This window comes from Staurois parvus, unplaced genomic scaffold, assembly GCF_062004578.1.
Source record: "Staurois parvus isolate SC_StPar_1 unplaced genomic scaffold, SC_StPar_1.0 ptg000814l, whole genome shotgun sequence".
Lineage (NCBI taxonomy): Eukaryota > Metazoa > Chordata > Amphibia > Anura > Ranidae > Staurois > Staurois parvus.
Genome location: NW_028318610.1, coordinates 2,331,609 through 2,352,500, shown reverse-complemented (window position 1 = coordinate 2,352,500; position 20,892 = coordinate 2,331,609). Strand labels below are relative to the sequence as shown.

The 20,892-nt window shown below is 43.7% G+C and overlaps 1 protein-coding gene across 1 annotated transcript in view; it reads left to right on the top strand.

Annotated features, from left to right (window-relative positions):
• COBL (cordon-bleu WH2 repeat protein) overlaps window positions 1-20,892 on the top strand; it is a 570,333-nt gene that overhangs the window by 1,505 nt on the left and 547,936 nt on the right. Inside the window, 1 exon segment of the mRNA XM_089654939.1 lies at window positions 4,923-5,052. Coding sequence (XP_089511065.1) covers window positions 5,024-5,052 — 29 coding nt within the window. The 5' untranslated portion in view covers window positions 4,923-5,023.

Genomic DNA, 20,892 nt, shown 5'->3' with positions numbered 1-20,892 from the left:
GGTGGGGTATAACTCCTGTATAAGGCCAGGTTCACACTCATGCCTGTTCCTGCACATAGGAAAGACACCGTCTATAGCACATGTGCAGGGGGGCTGTTAATTCTCAATGACACCCCCGCACTGCAGCAAAACTCCTGTTGATACCGTTCAGCGTGATTTAAATAAGAGGGTCCAGGTCTTCTCTACCCGTGTTTTGCTGGGTAGGGCGGCTTTTGAATTGAATGGCCTGCTCTACCTGCAAAGTTGAACTGATGTGAACAGTCTAATCTTGATACTAATGTATCAACAAGCAACTCATAGCACTTGCTCTAATTTACTACAGGTATTTACTGACAATTTGCACCGCATTCATGTTGTACATTCACATCAGTCCCTGTCCTTGAGGAGTTTACAGCCTAAGGTCCCTAAAGCAATTCTAAAGGTTCATTATTTTTTCCCGGAAAATAACAAACATCTAAATTTAAGTGGTTATCACTTTTTGCCTGGCAGTACTAGAGTCGTTGATTCGAATCCCAATCATGGCACCTCATGCCTGGAGTTTGCATGTTCTCCCTGTGCCTGCGTGGGTGTTCTCCGGGTACTCCGGTTTCCTGCCACACTCCAAAGACATGCTGGGAGGTTAATTGGATCCTGTATAAATTGGGCCTAGTACGTGCATGTATGAATGTAACTTTGGGACCTTATATTGTAAGCTCTTTGAGGGTTAGGGACTGATGCCAATGCACAAAATATATGTAAAGCGCTGCGTAAATTGACGGCACTATACAAGTACCTGAAATAAATAAATAAATAAATAATGTCTATACTTACCTGCTGTGTGCAGTGGTTTTGCACAGAGCAGTCTGGAGCCTCCTCTTCTCAGTTCCCGCGCAGGGTCTCCTGGCCCCTCCCTCCTGTTGGGTGCCCCCACAGCAAGTAGCTTGCTATGGAGGCACCCACTGCTCCATGCGTCCATTCGCACATGGAGCCGTGGCTTGACCCCCCTCTCCTCATTGGCTGACTGGCTGTGATTGACAGCAGTGGGAGCCAATGGCTCCCGCTTGCTGTCTCAGCCAATGGCTCCCGCTTGCTGTCTCAGCCAATGGCTCCCGCTTGGTATCTCAGCCAATGGCTCCCGCTTGGTGTCTCTGCCAATGGCTCCCACTTGGTATCTCAGCCAATGGCTCCTGCTTGGTGTCTCAGCCAATGGCTCCCGCTTGGTGTCTCAGCCAATAGCTCCCGCTTGGTGTCTCCGCCAATGACTCCTGTCTCAGCCAATGGCTCCCGCTTGGTGTCTCAGCCAATGGCTCCCGCTTGGTGTCTCCACCAATGGCTCCCGCTTGGTATCTCAGCCAATGGCTCCCACTTGGTGTCTCCGCCAATGGCTCCCGCTTGGTGTCTCAGCCAATGAGGAGGCAAAGACCCTGAGCAGCTGATGCTGTCATTCACATCGCTGGATCGTGATGAGGCTCAGGTTCAGTATTGAGGGTTCTGGGGGCACTGCTGCACATAGAAGGTTTTTTTCCTTCATGCATAGAATGCACAAGCATGTACATTTAGGGGTGGACGGGGCATACATCCCTAAACCCATACAACCGTAATCATCAGTGTCCATCAAAAGCTGCTGCATATTTCAGCCAGTCCTGTATTTGGGCACACTGTTGGCATCTGTGTCCCCCTCTGCACCCAAAAATGGCATTTGTTATATGCTGTACGTGCCAAACCGCCCATGTGCGTGATCCCCTAAACATGCCAAGGATTGGGGGAAAAACCTGTTTTATCTGCTGCGCTGAATAATTTGTCTACTGTGTCATGAAAACTGAAAGATTGTGTTCATATTTCCTGCAGGAACGGAGTGTTGTGCTGTGTTAGCCATCAACAAAAGTAGCAAATTGACTTTAGGATGCAAATAATATAAATATCCTCCTGCGCTCCACAGAATAATTAAATATAGCTAGCTGCTATCATCTATACCCTATACCAGTGGTGGGCAACCTTTTTTTTCAACTGAGCCAAATCTCGCCAAAACCACGATTGAAATTTATTTTGAGAGCCACATTTTTAAAACTAAAAATACATCCCCCATATAGTAATTCATCCCCCATAGTAATTCATCCGCCATAGAGTAATTCATCCCCCATAGTAATTCATCCCCCATATAGTAATTCATCCCCCATAGTAATTCATCCCCCATATAGTAATTCATCCCCCATAGTAATTCATCCCCCATAGTAATTCATCCCCCATATAGTAATTCATCCCCCATAGTAATTCATCCCCCATATAGTAATTCATCCCCCATATAGTAATTCATCCCCCATAGTAATTCATCCCCCATATAGTAATTCATCCCCCATAGTAATTCATCCCCCATATAGTAATTCATCCCCCATAGTAATTCATCCCCCATAGTAATTCATCCCCCCTATAGTAATTCATCCCCCCTATAGTAATTCATCCCCCATATAGTAATTCATCCCCCATATAGTAATTCATCCCCCATATAGTAATTCATCCCCCATAGTAATTCATCCCCCATATAGTAATTCATCCCCCATAGTAATTCATCCCCCATATAGTAATTCATCCCCCATAGTAATTCATCCCCCATAGTAATTCATCCCCCCTATAGTAATTCATCCCCCATATAGTAATTCATCCCCCATATAGTAATTCATCCCCCATAGTAATTCATCCCCCATATAGTAATTCATCCCCCATAGTAATTCATCCCCCCTATAGTAATTCATCCCCCATATAGTAATTCATCCCCCATAGTAATTCATCCCCCCTATAGTAATTCATTCCCCATATTGTGTCAATTCACTTACCTTTGCTCCGCGCGTTCCTCTCGCTGTGTTCCCGCGCCGTGAGAGGAGTTCATCACGCTGCCCCGCCTGCATCCTGACAGCCAATGTTTGCCACGCTCCGCGGGCTGGATTAAAAGGTCCGCCGGGCCGTATACGGCCCGCGGGCCGTAGTTTGCCCATTGCTGGGCTAGCTGCAGAGTCCTGACTTTTGGGGCGGCCGCCTGAGAGGAGGGAAGGGAGCGGGCACCCGGCACACAGAAGAGCCGCATCAAAGTGTGTAAAGAGCCGCATGTGGCTCGCAAGCAGCGGCTTGCTGACCACTGCCCTATACCATAGGACAAAGGAAATCATAAAATCTGGATCAACCCTCATAGCTGAGCGCTTTATCCAGATTTTATGACTTTAGGATCATACCATTTATTGACTCTTCTTCAAAACCTTGCACCACAATTTATTTACTAATCACAATAAATGGTATCACCTTTAAAATGTTTCACACCTTTTATCTTTTATTTTAACCAGGTAACCCTGCCATTAACCCCCCTGGCGGTATTCCCGAGTGTAGCTCGGGGTAAAGTTTCAGTACCAAAAGCGGTAACCCTGAGCTACACTCGGGCTTACCATGCGGCGTTGCATAGGGAGTCCCTGCAGAGCTTACCTTGTCCTTCGCTCCCGCGATGTGTCCCCTGCAGCGTCCCTGGCCATCTCCTCCGGCCGATGCCGGCATCCGGCTTCTGTGTTCCGGTCCCTGTGACGTCGGGACGTACGGGCGCTGGAACTGGCGGCAAATTTGAAATTTTTTTTAAAATTTAATTTTTTTAAAAATGATTATTACATAGTAAAACATTGCTGTTTCAAAACATTTCACATACATTTTGTCCCTACTGCTTTGTCCTGTCCCCTACCTGCATTTTGACTGTTCTTTCTGCCTGGAAACTTAGAAAAGTCGATGGCGTCCAAAAAGTGTCCCTTTGGGGTTTATTTACTAAAGCTGGAGAGTCCAAAATCAGACTCCCTTCTGCATAGAAACCAATCAGCTTCCAGGTTTCATTGCCAAAGCTTCATTGAACAAGCTGAGGTTAGAAGCTGATTGGTTTCTATGCAGAAGGGAGTCTGATTTTGGACTCTCCAGCTTTAGTAAATAAACCCCTTTATGTCAAAATCAGTTTTAGACCGGCTAGAGAACAGCGATAGTAAATCAGAACCACTTGCAGAATTGAGTGATAATGATTCATGGGGGAAATTCATCATCAGACACTGAAAACGATTCTGCGACTTTGCTCAGTGATGTGCGAACTTGGCGCTATATTTCACATTTCAGTGTTTTTGGTTTGATTTATATTATTTAATTAAATTAATTATTATTATATTATTATTTTTTATGATTATTTATTAAATTATAATTTATGATTTCGTGTTTCAAGTTTTATCATACCCGGGATGTTTACTAGACTCTTGTTCGGACAGATTTCAGTGAGTTATTCCTAAATTACAGCCTACAATAAAAAAAAAATACATATTTCCATGCAAAATAATGGTACCGCTTTCAGCACCAAACATCTGAAATAATCATACTGCCAGGGAGGTTAACAAACTTCCGGTTCTAGGTTGACAACCTTATTGAGCAGCATTGCACCCTAAAACAGGGAGTGTGTTAGGACTACATAATACTATGTTAAGGCTGCATAACACCTCCCTTTCTTCTCCATAAGGGAGGGATGTGTTTTGTAGTCTATGGAGATAGCAAGGAACAATGCTGACGGATAACAGTCCGGAAGCAGAGAGTACAGGAAGCTATCGACTCACAAGATTTTTGGATGAAGAGCTACATGTCAAACACTTCCAATCAGGGGCGGACTGACAACTCATGGGGCCCCCGGGCAATAGGGGATCATGGGGCCCCTGTGTCCTTGCCCAAACTCAAAATAGCCTATGAAAAAGGTATCAGGGGCATTTCATGGCGCCCCCTACTGACCCCGGGCCCTCGGGCAGTGCCCGAGTGCTCGAATGGTCAGTCCGCCCCTGCTTCCAATATATATGAGACCAAAAGAATCAATACAAGCAGGTTATTGTTAGAATTTACATACATGTTCATATTTTGTGTATTGATTTGTTTGTTTATTTATTCTTTAGCTCAGGGATGTCCAATACAATCAGGTGACAGAAAAGGAACATTTGCTACCATGATTGTTTATTCCACAATTTACTGAGGAATTTTACAGGAAGAGGCAGTCATGGAGACGTCACATAATCCACCCAACGGGTAAGTACCTGAAATACCAACAATATCATGACTTATCTTGCCTGCATACTTGTAGGTATCATAGTACAGCTGACAAGTGGACTTCAGGTACCTTAAAATCCTACTATATTCATGTTATATTGTTATATATTATGCCTGATGTGTAGTAGACAGATAAAACAATGTGCTGAATTGTGTACCATTATGTGCAAAATGATCGTAAATGATGGTAATGTTCAGCCATTACCATTTTCCACAATTTTTGTTCTTCTTTAGATCTACCGTCTATGTATTGCAAGGGCCAGCTTGATTTGATACAATTGAATGTTGAGGTGTATCCTTGTATTACCCAATTTAGGTAAATATAAAGAAGATTGGACAATCAAATTGTATAGTGTTTGGCCAGCTTGCAATTGTGTTTTGAAAACAGGAGGCGAGACTACATGTTGGAGTAATGGTACTTGTAAAGTAGACCCTATTGCTTGAGTTGTGGCAATGGAATAGTACAGTTTTAGAGATTGTGTATATAGGCGTTTGCAATCACTGCCTTTCTGCTTTGGACTGTGGTGCACTCGTTCAAATGCAATATGCAGTATAGGGCTGTATATTTGCCTGAAATGCAAACGCATCATAGTGGTACATACAGCGCCCAAAGCAGCATAGCACAAACCAGCCCAAATGCAGCCTTGGAGCCGTTATCCACACCGCACCATTAAAGTAAAAAATGGCTGACTTGTCGTGCACTTCAAATGCACATCAAACACAGGAAGAAACACCTATTTTGCTATACACATTAATACATGCGTGATTTTCAGCACTCGAAACAGAACTGAACAGGAGATGAAAGCTTTTTTTTATGACCACATGCTTAAAGATGTACATATAGAACAACTGTATCCACCTTTGCCAGATACTTGAGTGAATATTGACTGTTACATGGAGATTATCATTAATTTAAGCTGGCCATACATGGATTGAAATTCGTCCGGTTCAGCAAGAACCAGCCAAATTTCGATCCATGTATGGCTGTTCCTGTTCATGGGAAGTTGATTTATTGATCGACTTCTCATAAATTGGCTTGTTGGTGAACTTTCATTCAGGTGCATGTAGGCATTCAGGGTCAGCAAATGATCAATATGTCCTGACAGTAAAAGAGTCCAGCTGTCAGAATACAATGACACAGCAGGGAGGATTTTCACATCCAATGTATAGTTGGGTCCAGGGGTGGACTGACCATTTGGAAACTCGGGCACTGCCCTAGGGCCCGGGGTCAGTAGGGGGCCCCATGAGATGACCCTGGTACCTTTTTCATAGGCTTTTTTGAGTTTGGGCAAGGACACAGGGGCCCCATGATCCCCTATTGCCCGGGGGGCCCCATGAGTTGTCAGTCCGCCCCTGGTTGGGTCAGTCGGTTCAGTTTTTTTGTCCAGCCAGCTTGCTAAAAGAAGAACAGCAAACCATGTATGGCCAGCTTTAAGGGCCGGTTCACACCAGTGCGTTCCTGTGCGATGCAGTACATTCCTGTGCTATTCATATATGGTGCGTTTTTGATGTTGCAGTAATGATTGTATAAGTATCTTTGTGCTTATTAATAAATTGTTCCAGTAGTGTATTATATTTTGTCTGCAGGAGCCTGAAAAGCATTGCACCAGCAATTAGCAGATCGCTGGTGCCATGCAGGTCTCCTGCAAATCTGTCTGTATATCTACTTGCCCACAAGGGATGCACGAGCAAGCAGATATACTGACAGGAAGAATTAATGAACATTCATTGGAGACTACAAGCTGACAGCTGCTAAGGCTTTCGGGACTTGTAGTCTCTTGGTCACAGAGGAATGTAAATGAATGGTGACCGAGTAGGCAGAGCCCTGAACGGCCACTTTTTTTTTTAATTTGACAGCTAGCAAAGGGAGGAGAAGGCCCCCCTGCTAGCTGTCAAAGCAGGGGGCAGGGGCTGGTCTGATCCTAACATGTTACATGTTACACCCTGAATATGGGAGTAACATGTAACATGTTACAAAAGGTGACCTTTTCCTTAAACTCTCGCAGTAAGAGGCAGCCCCCCTGCAACAGAGGACTTTTCCTTACTATGGAGGTAGGCTTTAAATTACTGTAAACATTGTATACACATTTTATATAGCTGATGAGTATCTCTTGTTGAAGAGCTGCCTTTTGGTCCTCATCCCCGTAAAGACTTTATTTTATGCTGATCTATCTTTTATTTTCTAACAACTTGATTGGTATAAAGCAGCAACCATTTTTGGCATATTCCTGACAATATACGCTGTCAGCCAGACTGTCCTGGCAGCATTTTTATGTGAGTTAATGCCTTTTTTTATGGAGGATGATTGTACATCTATACCTTTAATAAAAGGGTAATACACCATTTGAGCTTCCTCTTTTTTTTGGTTTACTGTGACTGGGGGTATCTTACTGTTCTGAGATGAGGAGGAATGAGGATCCAGGATTATTGTGTTTCAGCAACAGGGGCGGACTGACAACTCATGGGGCCCCCGGGCAATAGGGGATCATGGGGCCCCTGTGTCCTTGCCCAAACTAAAAAATGACTATGAAAAAGGTACCAGGGGCATCTCATGGGGCCCCCTACTAACCCCCCGGGCAATAGGGGATCATGGGGCCCCTGTGTCCTTGCCCAAACTCACAAAAACGTAAGAAAAAGTTACCAGGGGTATCTCATGGGGCCCCCTACTGACCCCGGTCCTAGGGCAGTGCCCGGGTTTCCAAATGGTCAGCCCGCCCCTGTTCAGCAACACTAACTATGCAATTATGTATTGACCTCTTTCATGCTGAGAGGTCCTACTATCTGGTGAGTTTTCAGACAGAGGTTATGGTGGCAGTTCTTCCACAGTGATTGTTGAGGCGTGGTCGCAGTATTGGAGGTCACTGTATTCTTCTTCTGATTGGGATTAGTGGGAGTCATGGGGCTCAATTCACTAAAGAATATTTCATGAGATAATTGTAGAACGTGACACAATTTTTCCATTTATCTCATGCGATGCTGAAAATGTCAGTTCACTATCACTGTATGATTTATTTATCTCGAAAAGTGAAAATGTTCGGTAAACACCTCATAAAACGGTGTTAAAGTCAATTCACTAAAATTAATAAATAAATAAACAAACAAATGCATGAGTTAAATAAATAATGGCCCAGGCCAGGGGCGAACTGACAACTCATGGGGCCCCTGGCCAATAGGGGATCATGGGGCCCCTGTGTCCTTGCCTAAACTCAAAAAAGCCTATGAAAAAGGTACCAGGGGCATCTCATGGGGCCCCCTACTGACCCAGGGCCCTCAGTCAGTGCCCGAGTATCCAAATGGTCAGTCCGCCCCTGGTCCAGACATGAGGTATCTAAGGAATGTAAAATATAATAGCCAGTTTGGAGGAGTCTCTACCTTTTTGAATCAGTTCTCTCAACAGTAATGCATAGAAATCTAAATATGGAAAAACACAGACTCATTGACTCATTGGGGATGATTTACTTAAAGAATAACAAAACTTTTTTTTTTTTTTTTTTAGTTTTGGATAGAGTGGAGAGGGATTAAAACCCCTGTCAGGTTTATATTGCTGTCTGTGCCCCCGTTAGGGAAATTCAACCTCTCTATATGTCCTGTTTATCATTGAAAGCGTAAGTAAAAGAAAATCCCAAATTTTGGTTTGTCTCCAGAAAAGTAATAAAAAGGAAATCTTCCAATGGGGACACTGGTTCTGGTCACCTGGGAGTCCCCAAGCGATTTTTTTAATTTGTAGGGATTTCCTCTTACTTCCTTTTTTGGCTATGGGACAGGAAGTGAAGGGGAATCTTCCCAATGACAACATTGTCTTTTTTATTGGTGGAAGAAGGGTGTTTATATATTTGTGTGACTTTTGATACTATTTCCATTCAGTATTTGACATGTATAAAGATATTTTGTATTTACTTAATTTTACTTGATTTTGATACACCATGTGTGTCCTGTGAAAGCAGCTTCCCTTTTGTTTGGTATTCCAATCACCTTTTTTCTTTTGTATTAATACATCTGCTGCAGGGACCGCATTGAATTTGTGAGTTGGCATACACTCACCGGCGACTTTATTAGGTACACCTTGCTAGTATCGGGTTGGACCCCCTTTTGCCTTCAGATCTGCCTTAATTCTTCGTTGCATAGATTCCACAAGGTGTTGGAAGATTTTGGTCCATATTGACATGAGTTACTGTTGCCTTCCTACCATCTCGAACCATTCTGCCCATACTCCCCTGTCCTCTGACATCAACAAGGCATTTTTGTCCATACGACTGCTGCTCACTGGATATTTTCTCTTTTTTGGACCATTCTCTGTAAACCCTAGAGATGGTTGTGCGTGAAAATCCCAGTAGATCAGCAGTGTTTGAAATACTCAGACCAGCCAATCTGGAACCAACAACCATGCCACGTTCAAAGTCACCTAAATCTCCTTTGCCTAAATGCATTGAGTTTCTGCCATGTGATTAGCTGATTAGTAATTTTGTTACCAAGCAATTGAAAAGGTGTACCTAATAAAGTTCCTTGGTCTCCTCCTCCCATGCCCGCCTCCGGGACTTCTCCAGGGTGTCACCCATCCTCTGGAACTCCCTGCCCCAACCCATCAGATTATCACCTACTCTCCTTTAGGCACACCCTGAAAACCCATCTCTTCAGGGAAGCCTACCCCACCCCCTGCTAACTTGCCGACCTCCTCCACTCTTCCTACCACTCCATCCCCCACAGCTATCTCCTCCTGTGCCACCATCCCCTCCCTCCTAGATTGTAAGCTCCAAAGAGCAGGGCCCTCGATCCCCTCATGTTTTGCATTGTATTGGTATTGTTCTGTCACATGTTCTGTCCCCCTTTGTAATGTACAGCGCTGAGCGAACTATTGGCGCTTTATAAATACTGTATAATAATAATAATAATAATAATAAAGTGGCCGTTGAGTGTATTTTTATGGATTATTTTATCTCTTTATTAGCACTAACAACTGACAGGGGTTCTAATCCCTCTCCACTGTATCCATTCCACTGAATATCATGTCATGAGATAAAATACTGAATGGTTTCATGAGCTAAATACCTCACACGTTGATGAAATACTGTATGTCATACTTTATTTTAGTAGCGTTTTTTTTGAGAATTGCAAAAAAATCTTTTGAAAAACCCAAAGAGCTATTTTATCTCAGATTTTAAAGAGGAATATAACTGTTTGTGAATTGAGCCCATAGTCTTACTTCTAGTTCTGCAATTTACTTTGACACCTGAAAAAGAACTACATACATGTTCCTTTTTGCGAGCTGCAGTAAAGATTTATACTAGCGCAGACTGTTTTGTGAAGTTTTATGGTTTATGGTATATTGCTTTTGTACAATTGCATCTGATCGTTATCCCAGTAAATGGTTCTTTAGACTTTCAAACATTCAGATTTTTTTACCAGGTTCGCTTAATTTTTTTCATTGTATCGCAGTGCTGCTTTGAATTTATAAAAGTAACATTAATGTCTGTGTGCCACATTGTTCTCTTACTGTGTGCAGAACTTTTCCTGTTTGCTTTTTGCAGTGCACCTGTAATTGTTATATTGCAGTATGCTCCGTCTATTGTCATTCTGCTTTGTAGTGTGCTGTGCATACAAAATGTTATTGGTGTAGGTAGGGAGAGCTATTGTGACCATACAGAGCCTGGACTAATGCCAGTTCAATGGCTTAGCATAACAAACTCACCTTGTAGGGGTTTCCTAGGGATTACAAGCGCAACCTGGTCCTTTTGTTGCCATGTAGTAAAGGAAAGGAAGCGATCTACCATGTACTGCACATGTTACTACTCTATGTTGGCTACTATGACCAAAACATGTTTTAAGATGTGTGAGTATCATTTCCTGTGCATTTCCTTTGAGTATTTCAGTTTCTTCCCACACAAAGATATACTGGTCGGCACGGACGGACTGACCATTTAGAAACTCGGGCACTGCCTGAGGGCCCGGGGTCAGTAGGGGGCCCCATGAGATGCCCCTGGTACCTTTTTCATAGTCTTTTTTGAGTTTGGGCAAGGACACAGGGGCCCCATGATCCCCTATTGCCTGGGGGCCCCATGGGTTGTCAGTCCGCCCCTGCTGGTCGGTATATTTGCTTCTGTCTTAATTGGTCCTATTATGTGTATGTTTGTAAGATAGGGACCTTGGAATGTAACTCCTCTAGGACAGGGACTGATATGAATGTAGGAGAGAGAGAGGTGCGCCAGACTAAGTGCAGTAAGATTATAACAGTTTATTGCACACAAGATATTAAAAACTCACAAGACGTGGGTAGGTATCAGGCATCAAATATAAAGAGGAGGACGTCATCTGTGCTGCACATCACGGGCGGATGGCTGCAGTGCCAGGGTATTCAACGGCTGGCGCTCTAGGCGGGTCCCACAGAAGGAAGCAAGGACGGCAGGAGCAGTAACCGGGAGTCGCGGCGCAGGAAGCGACGCTGGGCGGCCATCTTGGATGCGCCTCAAGCTGGCCCCATCACCCACGCTGATGTGAGAGACCAGCAGCGCCCGCCCTGGATCACGGCTCTTCTCTGCGCCGCGACTCCCGGTTACTGCGCCTGCCGTCCTCGCTTCCTCCTGTGGGACCCGCCTAGAGCGCCAGCCGTTGAATACCCTGGCACTGCAGCCATCCGCCCGTGATGTGCAGCACAGATGACGTCCTCCTCTTTATATTTGATGCCTGATACCTACCCACGTCTTGTGAGTTTTTAATATCGTGTGTGCAATAAACTGTTATAATCTTACTGCACTTAGTCTGGCGCACCTCTCTCTCTCCTACATTCTTCTACTACAGAGTCTGGTTTACTCTAGAGAGTGCAAGCCTCACGACGGTGTCTACATTGCAGCTTTGTATATATATGTATACACACATATATATATACATATATATATACCATCTATTCCAACCAGGGGCAGACTGACCATTTGGAAACTCAGGCACTGCTCGAGGGCCCAGGATCAGTAGGGGGCCCCATGAGATGCCCCTGGTACCTTTTACATAGGCTTTTTTGAGTTTGGGCAAGGACACAGGGACCCCATGATCCCCTATTGCCCGGAGGCCCCATGAGTTGTCAGTCCGCCCCTGATTCCAACCCAGTACTGTCTATACCACAAGTCCTTCCCCCCCCCCCCCCCTCCTCTTACCACTAAGACTTTCTGAGTAAACTTTATACCCACCACAACCTCTCTTGCACCAATTACATCTTCGTTTTGACTGATATGAATGTGCAATCTTTAAAGCGTTGCATCACTTGTTGGTGCTCTATCAATCCCTGTAATAAATAAATAACTAAGATACAGCAAATTTGTGTCCTAAATATGATGGGGGAGATTTACTAAAATCGGAGCACTTAGAATCTGGTGCAGCCATGCATGGTAGCCAATCAGCTTTTAATTTCAGCTTGTTCAATTAAATATTGACAGTAAAACCTGGAAGCTGATTGATTTCTATGCAGAGCTGCGCCAGATTCTGCACTCTCCAGTTTTAGGCTACGTTCACACTAGCGTTGTGTGCAGGTGGCAGAGAGGCGTTTGGGAAGCGTTTTTACCGCTTCCCAAATGCCTCGGACAATTCTGCACATTACAGCGCATGGTGCTGTTCTAACGGGAGCGTTAGCGTTGTGGCAAAACGGACGCCTCTGGTCGAGTCAGGAGGCGTTGAAGCCTCCTATTCTAGTCTATGGTGTCGCTCTGCAAACACCCGGCCGGCGTTTGCGACGCGGTTGCGGGGTGTTTGCGGAGCGGTAACACCATTTAAACTTCATTATAGGTGTTTGTGGGGCATTTTTAACGCTAGGCAAATGCCTAGCAACCTCCGCTAAACCGTACATGCGGCGTTTGCGGAGCGTTTGCCAACCGTTAAAAATGCTCCGCAAACGCCAGACCAACGCTTGCCAAACGCTATAGGGGCGTTTGGCAAGCGTTGGTAAAACAGTCAAGTAAATTATTATTATTATACGGGATTTATATAGTGCCAACAGTTTGCGCAGCGCTTTACAAAATGAAGATAGACATTACAGTTACAACACCATAAATCTCCCCATATGTATGGCTGCTGTATGTATTACACTGCAGTTTTGTATAATGCCACAGATCACTTTTGGAGACTTACAATGGAAGTCCTGCTAATCAGCTTTCCAGAAATGTGTGACCTCTGAAATGTTATGGTTGTCACTAAACCATGTGTAAAGGGGACCGTCATCTGATAGGGACACTTACTGACTACTATTAAAGATAGAATTCCCAAAACTTCATGGTTTGTCTCTGTGACAGGAAGTGGTACGGAAACTCAGGGACACAGAAAAAAAAAACATTACAGACCCATATTGTAAGGGGTGCGCCATGTATACATATGGAGTCGTTGGAGAAGAATAAGATGAGTGTGTATCTCACTAGGGTAGCAGATAAGTAATCCTGTTGCTCTGCAAGGGCTTAGCACAGGTTCACTTTGAAGATTCACTCACCAGAGCTATATGCTGATTAAATTATAAACCAGCATGATAGTATTTTGCTCTGGGAGCGATGATCTGCAGGATATCCCAGTAGAGGAACAGCAACCAATAGTGATCCAATTAGCACATATGAAACAGCTAAGCAGCACATATAGAACAGCTAAGCAGCAAATGGTCTTCCAATAACATGGGCAAAGCTCGAGGAATCAGAAGAGATATGATGGTGCAGTACGTTTAAAACCAGTAAAAATTAAGGGGAGAAGACGTCAAGTGACGAAACGCGTTGGGAGTGGCCTAGTGGACGTGACGTCGGGACGTTCCTCCCAGCTGTCGGCTATGAGATCGCGGTGCAGGAGGTTCGTCTCTTGGTTCTTCCCTCGTGGATGTGTTATTATAGAGGCTGTCATTGCTGGTGTCAGCTAGACACCTTCATTGTGAGTGTTATACGTTACTAATGCTTGAGGTGATTGTAGCCGTATTAGTGCATTTGCGACAGAAACAATTGAGTACTGTCCGTGATACTTTTTTTATTTGCACTAACATACAATTTTGAGGACAAGCTTCGGGGTATGTCCCCTTCTTCAAGGTCCAAGCAGTACTTGGACTTTGAAGAAGGGGACATACCCCGAAAGCTTGTCCTCAAAATTGTATGTTAGTGCAAATAAAAAAAGTATAACGGTCGATACTTTACTAATAAAATTTTACTGTTTTTAAACGTACTGCACCATCATATCTCTTCTGATTCCTCGAGCTTTGCCCATGTTATTGGAAGACCATTTGCTGCTTAGCTGTTCTATATGTGCTGCTTAGCTGTTCCATATGTGCTGATTGGATCACTATTGGTTGCTGTTCCTCTACTGGGATATCCTGCAGATCATCGCTCCCAGAGCAAAATGCCATCATGCTGGTTTATAATTTAATCAGCATATAGCTCTGGTGAGTGTATTCATTTCATCTGGTGTCGGATTTGCACATGGGGGTTTGTTTCAAGATTGACATTAAGTTGATATTGGACTATCACTGTTTATGGTGGCTGGGCTTATGTTTATATTTATGGATTTTATTTGTATTTCTATTATTTATCCTTGCATTTTTTGTGAATAATTAGCTCACTTTTTATTTATACACTATTTCACCTTTTTTGCTTAGAGGTGCTGCTTATTATTTTATTTATCTTGTATTTTCTGTGGCGCTTCTTATATTTGTTACATTGTCACATTGAAGATTCATGTTTACACTGAACTAGTGAACCTGTGCCCACTCAGTTATAAATATTTGGTGCCAATCATTTTGGGAATGTCTATATGCTATGAACTTCTGGTATTTTACAACCTTTAGGTCACGGGGTCTGTTAGTACTCCAGTGTTTTGATGAAGCCTGTTAGTGTATATTTGCATCCAGTTTAATCCCTCGTCTGCCCTGAAGTCTTCAGTGAAGGAGTTATATTCAAATCAGAGTTCCAGCGTCCACCTTTCTCTGGGTTATTGGATTGCACACATCTAAACACACTGACATGCCTATATCGAGGTGTTACACATAGTCTGCAGTGCAGTACAGTATATAATAACACAACACAGTGTATTAGTGAAACTTGAGTCAATGTATGAACAGTCCTAGAAGTGCTCGTCATAGGTTAAGTAGGTTGGTTTGTTAAATTAAAGGAGAATCTGAGCTATGTCTGAATGCAGACAGCCAGAGACACCAACACTTCAATAATCATCTCCTTGGGAGTATCAAAACCCTGGGACCTCTATTAACCTCCCTGGCGGTATTCCTGAGTGTAGCTCGGGGTAAAGTTTCAGTACCAAAAGCGGTAACCCCGAGCTACACTCGGGCTTACCATGCGGCGCTGCCCAGGGATTCCCTGCAGCGCTTACCTTGTCCTTTGCTCCCGCGATGTGTCCCCTGCAGCGTCCCCGGCCATCTCCTCTGGCCGATGCCAGCATCCGGCTTCCGTGTTCCGGTCCCTGTGACGTCGGGACGTACGGGCGCCGGAACCAGCGGCAAATTTGAAATTTTTTAAAAATGTCATTTTTTTTAAAATGATTATTATATAGTAAAACATTGCTGTTTCAATGCATTTCACATACATTTTGTCCCGAGTGCTTTGTCCGGTGCCCTGCCTGCATTTTTACTGTTCTTTCTGCCTGGAAACTTAGAAAAGTCCATGGCGTCCAAAAAGCGTCCCTTTAGGTCAAAAGCGGTTTTAGACCGGCTAGAGAACAGCGATAGTAAATCAGAACCACTTGCAGAATTGAGTGATAATGATTCGTGGGGAAAATTCGTCATCAGACACTGAAAACGATTTTGCGACTTTGCTCAGCGATGTGCGAATTTGCCTCTGTATTTAAAATTTCAGTGTTTTTGGTTTGATTATATTATTGAATTAAATGTATTATTATTATATTATTATTTTTTATGATTATTTATTAAATTATAATTTATGATTTTGTGTTTCAAGTTTTATCCTACCCGGGATGTTTACTAGACTCTTGTTCGGACAGATTTCAGTGAGTTATTCCTAAAAATTACAGCCTACAATAAAAAACTACATATTTCCATGCAAAATAATGGTACCGCTTTCAGCACCAAAAATCGGAAATAATCATACCGCCGAGGAGGTTAAAGAAGTACATCCAAAGCTTGTTTGGCTGTAGTTCTATGGATCACAGGAGTGCAGGTCGTTCTGCACACCTGTGACCCGTTTCTAGCCGAAAGCGGGCTAAGTTGCTCTCTGCTCAGAGTGACGGGGAGAACTGAGCAATCAGAGGTGTCTGATCATTCAGTTCTCAGCTTTAGAGCCGGCAGGGGACAGATGCTGCACTGAATTGATGCTGCATCCATAACAAAATCCCATACTTCTCTTTTAAGCAAGTACTGATCTTATTTATAAAGTCAACACTTTTCATTCCACGTTTGTTGCCTGTGCCTCACAAAAAACACACAGAGCATATTCTTCTTATGACTGGATATTTACCATGAACACTGATGCATTTTAACTCAGTTTAGTAAATCTAGCTAAAAACCATGTAACTTTGCTGCCTTTCACCTCACACTTTACAGAAACAATTGAGTACTGTCATGCTACCCACCTCCATACTCTCCGCACTCCTCTCCTGCACATACTACCCACCTCCGTACAATCAGCACTCCTCTCCTTCACATACTACCCACCTCCGTACAATCAGCACTCCTCTCCTGCACATACTACCCACCTCCGTACGCCCTGCACTCCTCTCCTGCACATACTACCCACCTCCATACTCTCCGCACTCCTCTCCTGCACATACTACCCACCTCCGTACAATCAGCACTCCTCTCCTGCACATACTACCCACCTCCGTACAATCAGCACTCCTCTCCTGCACATACTACCCACCTCCGTACGCCCTGCACTCCTCTCCTGCACATACTACCCACCTCCATACACTCACCACTCCTCTCCTGCACATACTACCCACCTCCGTACACTCAGCACTCCTCTCCTGCACATACTACCCACCTCTGTATGCCCTGCACTCCTCTCCTGCACATACTACCCACCTCCGTACGCCCTGCACTCCTCTCCTGCACATAATACCCACCTCCATACACTCACCACTCCTCTCCTGCACATACTACCCACCTCCGTACACTCAGCACTCCTCTCCTGCACATACTACCCACCTCTGTATGCCCTGCACTCCTCTCCTGCACATACTACCCACCTCTGTACACCCTGCACTCCTCTCCTGCACATACTACCCACCTCTGTACGCCCTGCACTCCTCTCCTGCACATACTACCCACCGCCATACACTCAGCACTCCTCTCCTGCACATACTACCCACCTCCATACTCTCTGTACTCTTCTCCTGCACATACTACCCACCTCCATACTCTCCACACTCCTCTCCTGCACATACTACCCATCACCGTACGCCCTGAACTCCTCTCCTGCATATACTACCCACCACCATACACTCTGTACCCCTCTCATTTCACATACAACCCACCGCCATACACTCAGCACTCCTCTCCTGCACATACTACCCACCTCCATACTCTCCGCACTCCTCTCCTGCACATACTACCCACCTCCATATGCCCTGCACTCCTCTCCTGTATATACTACCCACCACCATATACTCTGTACCCCTCTCCTTGCACATACAACCCACCGCCAAACTCTCCGCACTCCTCTCCTGCACATACTACCCACCTCCGTACGCCCTGCACTCCTCTCCTGTATATACTACCCACCACGATATACTCTGTACCCCTCTCCTTGCACATACAACCCACCGCCATACACTCAGCACTCCTCTCCTGCACATACTACCCACCTCCATACTCTCCGCACTCCTCTCCTGCACATACTACCCACCACTGTACGCCCTGCACTCCTCTCCTGTATATACTACCCACCACCATATACTCTGTACCCCTCTCCTTGCACATACAACCCACCGTCATACACTCAGCACTCCTCTCCTGCACATACTACCCACTGTCATACACTCTGTACCCCTCTCCCTGCACATACTACCCACTGCCATACACTCTGTACCCCTCTCCCTGCACATACTACACACCGCCATACAATCCGTTCCCCTCTCCCTGCACATACAACCCACCACCATCATTTCAGACGCTATTTAACCACACCCTTTTAAGCCATGCCCAATATTTATCGGAATTTATACCACGCAAACTTCTTGCTGCGGCCCGCTTTGTGTCCCTCATTTTTTTGTTAATGCCTAAGGCCCACTTTTGATCTTGCACACGAGCCCACTGATTTCATGATACACCCCTGCATACATCCCAGGAGTCTTATAGAGGGGAGGAGGGGTTTTCTCAGCTAAGCACACCCCTCTGTCTGCATGCCTGAGCTAAGAGCAGATGAATTCCAGGAAGTAAATGCTACATGAATCATCTGCCCTTAGTCACGGTCAGAAATGCTAAGGGGATGTTTTTCAAAGTGATTTCTGAGCAAAATAAAGCAAGGAGACATGGATGGATGTGTGATTTTGCTTTGAATATTAAAAATGAATTAAATTGTTGTGCTCAGATGCAGTGTAGTTACGCTTTAAATGCACATTTTATCTTATGGGAAGGTTTTTGTTGAAATAAATTGGTGACAGGGTCTCTTTGAAGAAAGGAAGCAACATCCCCAAACTTCATCTTTTTTTAGTGTGTTTAGAAGAGAAGTCAAACCAATGATGGGTTTAGCAATGTATATACAGTACATGTCTAGAAATGTATAAAGAACTGTTGAAAGGAAGAGCACAGCTTATGGTTTTGTGGATGTGAATAAAACAACAGAGTGTTTATTTTTATACCATCTTAAAGACCTTAACTTTTACCGGTTCTCACAGTGGCTCATCTTGCACCTATTTAGGAAACAAAGAAGACATTGTGCAGAATATAGCCTGCGTATAGCAGTTGCACCTGTTCTCCACGGTTCATGAGTTTTTAGCTTCTACCAAATTTAGAACTAATATGTCAGCTCCCACTTATGGACAAGGGTGTAACGTTTGTAGCAGTTGGGCTATAGCCTCAACAGCTGTTCTAATGTAGAGCAAGTTGCAAGAAGTTTGAATATATTTGTTTATTAGTTTATTAATGATACTATATTTATTTTATAAACAGGTAAAAAGCAAAATATAGTGAGCGCTCTTGAATACGTATAGCAGCTAGGACACTTGAGACAACCACAATACCTTTGTAATAACAATAATAAAAGTGCAGCGCTAAATAAATGAAATGTAGCAAAATTATAATTGAATGAATGTATAAGTCAATCAGATTGAACAGGTGGCATCCACAGTGCTCTTTAGTAAGGTGAAAATTACAGAGCCTAATGCCTCAAATAGTAGCAGTGCGCACTCACCAGAAACGCATGGATTATGCGCATGTAGGAATAATCCTCCTAGATATTAATCTGCCTTGAGCCAGGTAGTGGGCAAAATATAGTGAGCGCTCTTGAATACGTATAGCAGCTAGAACACTTGAGGCAACCACAATACCTTAGTAATAACAATAGAATAATAAAGTGCAGCGCTAAATAAATGAAATGTAGCAAAATTATAATTGAATGAATGTATAAATCAATCAGATTGAACAGGTGGCATCCACGGTGCTCTTTAGTAAGGTGAAAATTCCAGATCCTAATGCCTCAAATAGTAGCAGTGCGCACTCACCAGAAACGCATGGATTATGCGCATGTAGGAATAATCCTCCTAGATATTATTCTGCCTTGAGCCAGGTAGTGGGCAAAATATAGTGAGCGCTCTTGAATACGTATAGCAGCTAGAACACTTGAGGCAACCACAATACCTTAGTAATAACAATAGAATAATAAAGTGCAGCGCTAAATAAATGAAATGTAGCAAAATTATAATTGAATGAATGTATAAATCAATCGGATTGAACAGGTGGAATCCACAGTGCTCTTTAGTAAGGTGAAAATTCCAGAGCCTAATGCCTCAAATAGTAGCAGTGCGCACTCACCAGAAACGCATGGATTATGCGCATGTAGGAATAATCCTCCTAGATATTAATCTGCCTTGAGCCAGGTAGTGGGCATCCATCTAAGGGTTGGTCATCAAGCTCCCCTCTGATGATGTGCCTGTAGCACGAAAGGCCTAAGGAGGAGCTGTGCAGAGCGTGACGTCATTGTGCCGCCGGAGCCACGAGGAGGCCCGGCGGCCATATTTATTACAGTTTTGTGGCATATATGCTATAATTCTTTTTTTTTTAACAATGCCAACATTTTCATTGTTACCTTTGCCTGACCTTTTTTGCTTTTAATTACATTAATTTCCAATCTTCTAGTTTCTGCAATATTTTTTTACATATGAAAAAAATGAAACATCAACAAATTGGCTAAGAAGGAGCTGGACTATAATATAAAATATGTATTTAGGACAATACAAGTATTTCATACTTTTATATATTTTATAGGTCACCGCGTTAGTGGGTGAATTTATTGGGAATGTCCTGAACATATCATTTAGGCTGCCTTATGAACGGTTAATTGTCTGGTTGGTATGTCGATCCATTGACTATTTGTTCATTGCATTAGAAAAATATACTTGCTGGTTATACCTTGCGGACCCTCTTATTTCACTTCAAGTCGACTAGACAGCATAATTTGAAACAGCAAATGTGCCGAATTTCTAATGATGTCGAACAACTACAATGCTTCTGTTAGCCAGAGACCATGTGATCTATGCCTAGGATTTAGGTCAAAGGAAGAAACTTGAGAGCAATGGTTTTTCTTTATAGCAACAAAATGCATATTACACAGAAAATAATATTGTGATGTGGTAATGATAACATATCGCTGGTTTACTTAGCATCTAAGGTCCTGATGCCACCAAGACCAA